Source organism: Anoplopoma fimbria, unplaced genomic scaffold (assembly GCF_027596085.1).
Source record: "Anoplopoma fimbria isolate UVic2021 breed Golden Eagle Sablefish unplaced genomic scaffold, Afim_UVic_2022 Un_contig_12758_pilon_pilon, whole genome shotgun sequence".
Lineage (NCBI taxonomy): Eukaryota > Metazoa > Chordata > Actinopteri > Perciformes > Anoplopomatidae > Anoplopoma > Anoplopoma fimbria.
The window spans coordinates 1-11,548 of NW_026552673.1; the positions used below are offsets into that span (position 1 = coordinate 1).

An 11,548-nucleotide genomic window follows, 5' to 3' on the forward strand; every position below is an offset into this window, starting at 1 on the left:
CAAGTTGCTCACACCCTGGCTAGGCCTCTACCCAAGGTGATATAAGCCAGCCTGGTCTCATTGTCTGCTCTCTCTCCCCTAGGCTCCACGCTGCTACAGGTTGTTGGTTCTTGGTTCTTTTGATGGCTTCCTTTTACACTCAACAGCAACACACACATCTCAACTCATCCATGCACTACATTCACCACTGATGCCACTACTCTCCACACCTCATGCTATTGGTAAATATGATTGTTTAAGTGATAATAAATCCTTTCATTTATCACTTTCAACCTGACTTGTCTCCCCTCCTTGTCACATATGCTGAGCCAGTTTGTGACAGATGGATATTTAGTTCACATGTCAGATTATTTTACATTGACAATTAAAAGATACGTTTTCATAACTTCCATTTGTTGCCTGGAAAACGAGTTGTTGAAATAAAGAAGAAAGAAATAGTTAAAAGCAAAGTAGTTTTATTGTCTTGTGAAATATATCAAGGCATATAATACATAAAAGGAGGCTTACTTTTTTGCTTATCATTACATTGGTGTGTATCCAACATAAAACTTGTCAGGTATTCAATCTCATTGAGCCAACTCCATCATTCTTTTAGGGACAGGGCGTGGGATCAGGTACAGGTTCACAGGGATCCACCACGGCCTGGATTTCTGCCATTTGGACGCCTCTGTAGGTCCCAGAGATGGAGGTCCATGTGGTCTCCATGATGCTGTAGGTTCGGCTGAGGCGAGCAGTGTAAGGGATCTCTGCCCCGTACTTATATCCCACCATACTGACATTACAGGAGTGGTTTGGTGGTACTTTGCACTCAACAGAAACAGTGTGGGTGGTTGAGTCAATATAAGTTGTTCCCTTTGTGAACTGGAGGGTTGTCTCTGCGCTAAACCCAATACCTATGGAGCTAATTATGGGGATTCCAGCAGTGATGCTGGCCTGGACGCCCGCTGTGATAGAAAAGCTGGTGTCCCACCTCTGCTCCACTTGGATTGTCTTTGAGAGGGTAGCTGTCCCAGTCACTGTATCGCACTGGTAGTTGCTGATGGCAGACTGCGTATGGTCTCTGGAGGATACGCAATGGGTTTAACCCCATCGGTATTATACTTGACATCAGACAAGTTCTCACTGTATATTTCTTTGCTAAAGGTCAGACCTGGTAGTACCTGTACCAATACTCAGAACCTTCCCAAGGAAGGTAGAAGGACTGATCTTTAACATCCACCTTTCCAAGACCATACTGTTCTTCCCAACATATACTTCATTGGAGCAGGTCTTGATGGAATTCTGAGGCACTGAACCGTAGGAGCCATCCTTCCATTCCATGAACTCAAAGTTGTCTTTGTTCACCAGGATCTCAAATGGCCAAAAAGCTAGTATACTCTTTCCCTTTAAAGGAGTAGTGGCAGTAAGGATCTATGTCAGGGTTGTGGAAGCCGGCGTTGCACATGAATTGGCAAACGTAGTCTTTGCGTCCAACATATCCATTGAAGATTGAAATTGCACTCGTGGGGAGAGAGTGGTTAAAGATCTGCCATTCCAGGTTGGTTTGATCGATGTTCAACAATGAATACTGGTCCAACTTGTTCTTAACCTCCACAGGAGTTGGAAGAGCTTGATTTGTCGTTCCCTTAGCAGTGATATTAGGAACCTTTTCCTCCAGACTTGGGTCCAGGAACCGGACTGTAAAAAAGCAGGAAGGAAAGTTTAGGTGTAAACTAAATAACATCAGTAAACAAAAAACAGACCAGATTGTGACAAAGATTTTATACGGGGTAAAACGTGTAGCAAACAAACAAACAGTCATCCAATATTCAGCCGACGCCAATTTAATCAAGTTAACCTCCTAGCTCGTAGGAAGCTATCGTTAAATGCTTAACTAGAAATGTTTGCTAACCGTCCATAGGTGCTAACGTTTACGTTCACATTATTAAGTGACTGTCCTATCCGGGCGCTTTTTTAGGTCTTGTGTGAAGTAATTATAGCCAAAGGTTATGACAAATAGCACCGCAGAGGTGTGCTCGCCATGGTGTTGTTGATGCAGTGGCATGTGGTTACTATTAAAGCTGAGTTCCAGGTTCAATTCCGGTCTAGGGTCCTTTGCTGCTTGTCATTCCCTCTCTCCCCCCTGCCTTTCCTGTCTGTCTCACTTCCTATCAAATAAAGCAGAAAAGTTAGCGCGGAGAATGAAGCTAAGCTAACCCAGCTACGACATAAAGCTAAACTAACCCAGCTACGACATAAGCTAAACTAACATAAAGCTAATCTAACATCCAATCTGCTCCTGGCTCATGTTTGGTCAGGGTTTGGTTTGGTCGGAGTGCATGTCAGAATGTGTGACTCTAATTGGGCGAGAGGAGGTTGAGCCTGTGTTTACATCAATGATGCTTTTTGCACTCTAACATAGTCAAAGGTGATGGACAATGTTCCCTTATGTTACATTTTTAATACTAATATGTCTGCCATATTGCCCAGAGAATTGTTTTGTTGTTGCTGTTTTCATTTCTCCTGATGCAAATTCAAGAAATGCACTACAGGAATGTTTGGTTTGTCGTGTTTTTCCTGTGAAGCAAATGGGCTACAACTACATTTTGCTGAGTAACCGTGTGTTGCATAAGGACAATAAATTGTCCTTGACTCCTTGAACATCACAGTTTAACCAACTATCATCTACGTTACTTTTTGACTCAAATTACCTCTTTAGGATATTGTCATGACTCAATTTCAACAATATAAGCATTTTACACATTATGAAATACAGAATTAAAGATTTGTTTAAAATATCACCCAGGCTTTTATTCATCCTGATTTTTGTAAGAAGGTAGATCCCAATGCTATCACATGCTGCTGAGTTTCAAAATGTGATTTAGCCATATTTTACACCCCCCATATTTTATCACTACAAAGCCTCAAATATTTGAATGTCTTGGCTCAACAGAGGTGATTTCGGTGAAGTGACCCTAAAACATAAAAAAAAAGTACAGCTGTTAAAAGAGGAACGTAAATACAAACTTAATCATTTTAAATTCTTTCTTTGTTCCTTTCTTTTAATTCTCATCGAATTTTAAGCGACACATAAAAGAGGACACTGGGAAAAGAAACATGGAAATGTTCAACTTTAATGGTTTTTCAGTTCACCTGATTCAGTGTACAGAGTCGGGAGGGCCAACAGCAGCAACAGTGTCAGCTTCATCTGCAAATGAAACCCAGAACAAAATCAGTTACCTACCACTAGTTTGATGCATTAAACCAAACTTAATATCCAGCCTTGGTGAAAGCATCAGAACACAAAATGTTCAGCTACTAAGGCAGTTAAATATGTTAAAAGTTAAAGAACATGCGCCCAGAAAAAAGACATGAATTCATTTTTTACAACAAACTACCTGACAACAAATGTTTAAAGTGGTTGAAATGTATGAGAAGCACTCACCATCAGATTTAAAAACCAGTCCAACGTGTCCAGTCTTATATTACTGCCTTACTGCTGAATCAAAAACAAATATGCACTGTCACTTTGCCTGGGCTTTGACTTTGACCATTAAATATTTGGGGAGAAGAAGAAATCAATAGGATGCAAAAAAAAAAAAAAAAAGATTCTGTTAATGTCTGCCAGTTTGGATGTTTTTCTCTCTTTTATATATATATATAAATATATATATATATATATATACATATATATAAATAAATCATTTATTTGAAAACTTTTTACATAACAGACTGTAAGAATTGACCTTGAACACATTATATTGCACTGTTCTCCACTTTGACACACTATCTATCGGTCAAGCTTAGTTTAATGTGATTAACTGGATGAATCACATTTGATTGGATACGTTTATGTTAACCTTTAAGACAAGTCATACAAACATCATAAGAGTTTACAAGAAGGGAAAAGAGAATGATTTTGATGTTAAATTGCTCAAAAGCGATTTTTTACAAACTTGACATGAAACAAGAAACTGAACAACTGCAAAAGGAAGCACAATTTGAGCGTAGGAAATATATTTTTACTTCACTCTCTTCAAAGAGGCGTTGCTGGTGTTTTCCCAAATGTATTCACGACTGAGCCATTGAACAAACACTGCACATACTTTCACTTTGTCTTGGCCCTGACATTGAACAGTACACAGTAACTGGTCCAGTGCCATCAGAGTAGATAGGTGTTGTTTCTAGAATTTCCTGTTGGGGCTAGTCGGAAAATATGTTTCACTTTCAAGACTTGGTTGGTTTAAAAAGTGCAGAGCTGCAACACTAACAATGTACACCATCCAAAACAACATTTTAAGTGAGCTTTTGGTAAAGTTTTTGTGTAAAACACATCTGGCAAATTATCCAATCTTTTAATATATTCAAGTTCATTACAATCCCTCCTCAGCAGCCTTCTTGTTTCTTCACAGTTTTTGTTATTATGCCTCCTGGGGTTTCGGTGAATAATGCAACAAGCATTTAGTAGGGATGCCACTGTGCGTGCTTGGAGCTGAACTGTGACGGTTAATGTTCTCCTCTAGCATCAGTTTTGCCCGTGTCAGTTCCCCCTGTTTAAGTTCCTGCTCATTACATGCATACAGGCTCTTTTGAAGATAAACCTCTCACGTAGGTTTATTCAGTTTATAGGTTAACAAAACTACTCCGGTTTGGCTTAAAATAAGTACTTTGTTACATAAAATAAGTGGGTTTGTAGAGTAGCTGACGTAAGTAAAGTACGAAACAAAACTAAGTTAATGCTGACTTGATTTCACGGGTCCTGAAATTAGTTTAAGAGTCATAGTTTAGAAAATGAAAAGGGAAAAGCACAATTTATTGGAGGGTTCCTTTGAATAATGGAACTTTGCTAACATTTGCATATAATGACAATAACTATAACTGTTAACATAGCACATTTCTAAATACAAATAGACGGTCTCACGTCACCCCCTTACTCAGATCTCTTCACTGGATCCCTGTAGTGTATAGGATGCACTTTAAAAGTCTAACTCTCAGGGTTAGGGTTCGGACTCCTGCATATGTGGCTGAACTACTCTCAAGTCAAACATGTTCAATTTTCTTTCTGTCCCACACACTCGCCTTAAAACCTGTGGTGACCGAGATTTGGAGGCAGTAGCACCAAAGCTATGGAATGCTCTGCATGCACACATACGGTTTGCTGATTCTGTGAATTCCTTTAAAATCAGCTGAAGACATACCTGTTCAGACAGGAGTTTGGGTAAAATTCATGCTCCAGGTCTGCTTTTAATCTGCTTTTAATTTATCTTTTTATTTTACTGTCGAGTGTGCCTTTCTTTATACGTTTCGGTAACAAAGTGTTCTGTTACCAGAATTGATCAGTTTTTGAAAAAGGGAACTCAGAGTAACTAAAAGAACAGGCTTTTCCGTTGCCTGTCTTTCTGTTGAATTGAATTAGTGAGATAGCTGCAGTAAACGCCTTCAGCTGGCAGGCAATGTAAAGGAAAAAAAGGGTTGGGCATTTTTTCACGCAAGCAGTGAAGACATGCCAACAATTCTGTCACTGCTGTAGGGTTTTGTGCCAGCTAAATAACCTCCGTTGGCATTGCTCCAGGTTCTTGATTGATACATGATCTTAAGACAACACAGTCCCTCCTTAAGCCGTTTCATTTTGCTCTGTGTTATGTGTGGAAAACCAGAAGATCTCTGACTTTGTATTTTACATTGATTTGTGTAAATAACAAGGGGTTAAAGGTACCGCTGATCCAACGTTCAATCCTTTACATTGTTCTCCTCTCACTCCCAGCTCCAAGCATCCCTGACTCATTTTTAAAGACCTATATGATGTAGAAAGAAATCAAAAACACATGACATAATTCATAGCAAATCATTTATTTAACCCGAATTCTTCTAAGTGGTGTTTAATCTATCATTACGATTTTTCATGACTTTGTCAATCAATTTGTTTCTAATGACATCAAATCACCATTTTCTGTTTCTGTTTTTATTAGTGCCTTTTAAATGAGGTATCACAACATGAGTTATGAATTCCCCCTTTTCCCTCTCACATACCCAGAAGCTCTCTCACAGCCCAGCAGCTAATAAGCTAGCTACAACAGTCAGTACAGACACACCAGTACGGTTAGAGATCATTTATTATATATAAATCGTTTATGATATGATGGATAAAGATAAAGAAAGAATTTTGTTGAAAGTTTTTGAGAGAAAATCTGTGATCGCTTCTGATTAGTGAGGCCAACACAGTCTGAAGGCAGGTAGTGAAATAGTCCAAAATGGAATCTCTTGGTCTGTGTACAGGGACACTCATTGTCTGTTTAGTCCTGTCGCTCTGAACAACATTTTTTCGGGATGTCATTACTTAACAAAAGAAAAGCTAGGTTTAGGAAATAAAACAATATTGTTAGGTTTTAGGAAAGACATCATGTTTGGGCTTAAAACACCTCTTTACAGTTAGGTTTAGGCAATAAAACTACAACAACAAAAGGGTTAGGGTTAAGGTTGACCTTAAAATAGCTACATACAGTTAAGATTAGACAACAAAACTAATGTTAGGTTTAGGTTACTTTTTGCCTAAACTTAACTGCATCGTGTTATTTTAATCCCGACCATAATGTTTTCCAAACCTAACTAAGTGGTTTTGTTGCCTAAACTTTAATGTACAAGTTATTTTAAGCCCAACCAAGATGTTTTGCCTAAACTTAACTTTTGTTTTTTATTGTTTGGATATCCAAAAAAGTTGTTCTTAGCAACATAAATAAACAGATAATGCGTTTTCCTGTTCACAAAACAAGAGATTGCATTTTGGACTATTTCACAAACTGCTATGAGACTGTGTTGGCCTCACTCACTCCAGCACAAATCAGGAGTGACCACAGATTTTCTCTCAAAAATCTATCTATATCTATATATTACAAGGGTGCAAAACTATTTTAAAGTGGTTAAAACCTAATTACCTACGTCAAAGTTTTGCTTACGCTCTCCATTGGCCAGTTTTTGTTTTGCCCTATAAAGCATTTATTACAAATTTAGCTTAAAGCATTAGGAATACATCAATTGATTACTTTTTTTTGCATTTGATTAACTTAAACATTGTTTTAATGACTGCATTTATCCTTTCATTTATACAGTCCTGTTACTAGACCCAAGTCTGGAGGACATAGTTCCCCAAATCACAGCCAAAGAATCAACAGATACAGCTATTCCATGCGAAAGAGCTGTTGTTCTCCAAGGGACTCAGAACAAACTGGACCGGTCTTCCTCATCAAGCATTGATCAAACCAAACTGGAATGGCAAACCTTTGATGGCTCTCTCCCCAACGGAGCAGTTTCGATCTACAATGAATATGCTAAACGCACCGACTACGTTTGTAAATACGGAAGCCACGCTGGCTTCTACAACCCTGACATGGGTCCTGAATGCCACTACCCCTATGGAGATAAAGAGCTTCTCGGCTCCCCGTTTGAGATCCTGGTGAACAAAGACAACTTTGAGTTTTTGGAATGGAAGGATGGCTCCTACGGCTCAGTGCCAGAGAATGCAGTCAAGACCGACTCGTACCAAGACATATATGTTGGGAAGAACAAGTATGGTCTTGGGAAGGTGCATGCTAAACATGAGGCCTTCTTCCTTCCCTGGAAAGGTTCTGAGTATTGGTACAAGCACTACCAGGTCCTGACCTTTAACACAGAAATAATCAGCGAGCACGTCTCTGATGTCAAGTACAAGACTGATGGGGTTAAGATCTTTAAGTATCCTCCAGAGACCATGAACAAGACTACACTCATCAACAAGGACCGCCAGGAAGTGACACAGACCGCTACCCTCTCAAAGACAAATGAAGAAGAGCAAAGGTGGGACACCAGCTTTTCCTTCACTGTGGGCGTCCAGACCAGCATCAAAGCTGGAATCCCCTTTCTTGCCTCTGCAGAAATTGAGATTCGCGCGGAAACAACCCTCCAGTTCACCAAGGGGGCCTCTTATAGAGAGTCAAAAAACTACACTGTTTCTGTTGAGCACGAAATCCCACCAAAGCACTCCTGCAGTGTCACTATGGTGGGATATAAGTACAAGGCAGACATCCCTTACACTGCTCGCCTCAGCCGCACCTACAGAAATGGGGAGACCAAATGGACCTCCATCTCTGGGACCTACAAATGTGTCCAAGTTATGGAAGTCCAGTCCGTGGTGGATCCTTGTAAACCTCTGCCTGAGGCCTAGCCCAAAGGATCCCAGAGCCTCCTCTTCCACCTAAAACACAATTGACTGTCTTGGATGCCAGCACACCGGACACAGTGACGTAGCCAATCATCTCACTCATTTTGTGTGGCTGGGGAGAGAAAGGAGGGTAGCAACCCAAGTTTCTCAAACTGCAAAACTGTCATACAGAAATGAGTGTGGTAGGAGGCAGAATCATATGTGTACGGACGAGGCTATCTAAGTACCTGAGGTCTGTGTTCCACCTCATCCAGAGATATGGCTTGTTGATGAAATACCATATTAAACATTCGCTAGCTTGCTACAACACAGAGTTGCTTACAGCTCACAAAAACAGCTAATGCTTTAACTTATCGATTAATGATGTGCATATGTAAACCATTTTGGGTAGTATGTATTGATGTCTCGATAAATGGTAAATACTTAAATGGCCATAGGAATGGCCAATGGGGGAATTGTGGTGGCAATTTATTATTTCATTCTCTATGTAACTTGTATCCATACCATACTATCACTTAACTGTTTCCCAATGTCTTCTGTTTGAGTTTTACTCTTTGACCAAACGACTGTATCTTATGTGTGACCTGCTGTCATCTAACTGACTGACTGCATTGTGAGTTCACAACTGTTGTCCTCTCTCCGAAGCAGACAAAACAAGGCCTGTCAAGGCCTGGGCCCGGCCTTCAGATCTCCATCCAAGAAGAGTGTCTGCCTGCGAGGGGGGGGGGGGGGCAATCAGTTTTGTTTGTGTGAAACATATATATATTTAATACGTGAGATAGACACCTTCAGCTCGCACACAGTGTGAAGGAAAAGAGTTTGATTCTATCATTGTTGTCGGATTTGTGGCAGCTAAATAACCTCCGTTAACATTGCTCAACAACTTTTCTGTTCCTTGTCTTTCTGTGGAATTTAATACGTGAGATAGCTGTGGGCATAAACATCTTCAGCTCGCACGCAGTGTGAAAAGAGTTCGATTCTATCATTGTTGTCGGATTTCGTGCCAGCTCAACAACTTTTCTGTTCCTTGTCTTTCTGTGGAATTTGTGATAGAAATAAAAACGGTTTGGCATTTTCCCACGGAAGCAGTGAAGACATAACAACAAGTGAGTCATCCATCAGGCCACATGAACGACCCTCCCTTCTCATCAGGTCTGCATTATATATACCAGCGTCTTTACCACAGTCACTAACAGATCGGCATAGTTGTCGTTTGCCTCACGTCTTTGCTTTCTAGCATCTGTGACCTGCTCCTGTAACCTGTCACCTGTTGCCTACCTGCCTGACCCTCTGTCGGATCACTGGACTGTTGACTCTTGTGACTGTAAGTTTGAGCAATTTACCCATGAATCCACTAAACTGATCCTGTCTGTCTGATGGCTCCAACAAATACAGGTCTCTCAACCACAAGACCAGTGTTGGACACCACATTTTCTTTATGTTGTTGCAGTTTTGTTTCCTAAACCTGACATTAGTTTTGTTGTCTAATCTTAACTGTACGTAGTTATTTTAAGCTCAACCCTGATGTTCTTTTCTAGACCTAACTATGTGGTTTTGTTGCTTACATCAGACGTTTACTTTTTGCCTAAACTTAATGTCTAATAAACTGTCTCTCACCTTCCTGCTGTGTCTGCACTGACTGGTCAGACATATATTTATTATTATTACATAGATGACCAGTGATTTTGTCATTTGCCTTATCTGCAGCTGAAGTTGTGAGTGCTGCTGATGATGGCCCTGCCTGCTCCGTCCTCAGTCGGCCTAAACAGCGATGAAAGCGATGAAGAACCAGGTAACCGGAAACTGTTGTTATCGTTTGGATTTATTTTATCCTCATTTATGCATCACTTAAAATGCTAGAAATTGTGTCCACACAAAATGTAGCAAGAATTAAAAAATATGTACAAGAGAGTAGTTCATTAATATTTCTTTTTGAGAAACACCTTTTTTTTTTTGATTGATTTAAGTTGCAAATGTTTCAGTTGTGCTTTTTAGTTTGCAAAACATGCAAATAGTTTAGGTTTGATGTGCTGACGATTTAAGATCTCAATGGTGATTTAATCTGTGGTGCGTGAAACATCTCTAGATCACATTTGAGAATGCAAACTCCTCGTGCAATAATCTGCAGACCTTGATTGATTTCTAACAAAGCAACAGCATGGGTGGTGCCATCTCCAAATTAAAAAAAGTTTTCCCTTCATAAATATGGACATTTATACCGGTACTTGTTACTTTCTTCATCAATGAACTAACTTAGCATTTGCACTTTGTTTAGCTAATGTTATCCAGCATTATCTCTGTTGGGACGTCTCACACTAATTTGGGGATAAAACCGTTAACATTAGAAATAATTCTGGTGAAGGTGTAAAAGGAACAGACAGGGAGCTGCAGTGTTGGTGAGTGAAAGCTAATTTTACAGACTCTAGTTTAATCAATGTCATGACTTATGTGTATGCTCGTTAATAATTCAAGCTTGACTGCTGGCTTTCTAGCATACGGTCAAGTCCAATATTTACCTAACTCTGACGGACCGTTTATTCGACGGTATAATTAAGTACAATCTGTTATAATCAGAGCTATTAATAAATGTATCTGGTTATGATTAAAGTCTGGTCAGCGATAATAGTTTGGTTATGTTTTGTGATGCAGCTATCTTGAGTTAAGCTATATGCAGCTGCTGAACAGAGCCAGAATCTGTTTTCAGACCCATAACAACGAAACAAACAAGTACAGTCAGATAAAAAACATCAGTCAACATCAAGTGATGTGATTTTGTTTTTATATTTTTTAAGCATTTTTCAACTGAAATTGAAACACAGATGTGATGGGTTATAGTGGGACTTGCTCTGCCCGCCCCATTGACCTTCACCGAACAAGCACCAAAGTCTGGTGTCAATGCAAAATTGGAACGCTGTCAGGATCACATAATGACCCTTCCTTGTTTTATATAGTCCTTGTCTGGATCCAGGACATGTAAGGGGCCTAGGTTTGTTAGTGGCCATTCTTTTGAAAACTTTGCATTCAGAAATCCTCAGACATTCGGTAGGTGGCGATCTCCGGTTGTCTGGTATCGGGGGCCAGCTAATGAAATGCTTCTCAGTAACAGTATTTCGAGTGCACTTCACATGGTAACCATGGCATCTTATTTAAGGGCAAATAAACACATAGTTAACTCCAATCCTAACACTTTTTTCTTTTGTGTTTTCGGTTTTGGGAAGTCTTGAACAAAATGACTTTTACAGCATAACACATGGAGAAATCCAGAGCTGGACAGACCCCTCGCTGGTTGGATGAGGAGTTTAGCAATTTGTTGTTTTGGCTGAACTTCTGAAATTCAATACAGCAGACTGTCAGTCACTTCCCTCCAACAAAGTC

The 11,548-nt window shown here is 39.8% G+C and overlaps 1 protein-coding gene and 1 pseudogene across 1 annotated transcript; one reads left to right on the top strand and one right to left on the bottom strand.

Annotated features, from left to right (window-relative positions):
* Positions 1 to 536: 536 nt before the first annotated feature.
* On the bottom strand, positions 537 to 3,513 carry LOC129116150 (natterin-3-like; annotated as a pseudogene).
* A 3,670-nt stretch (positions 3,514 to 7,183) lies between these two features.
* On the top strand, positions 7,184 to 8,899 carry LOC129116149 (natterin-3-like; the record flags this gene model as incomplete). Its single annotated transcript, XM_054627184.1, has 1 exon — positions 7,184 to 8,899. A coding segment is annotated over one exon (993 nt), but the record flags the coding sequence as incomplete, so codon positions are not given.
* Between the last annotated feature and the right edge of the window lie 2,649 nt (positions 8,900 to 11,548).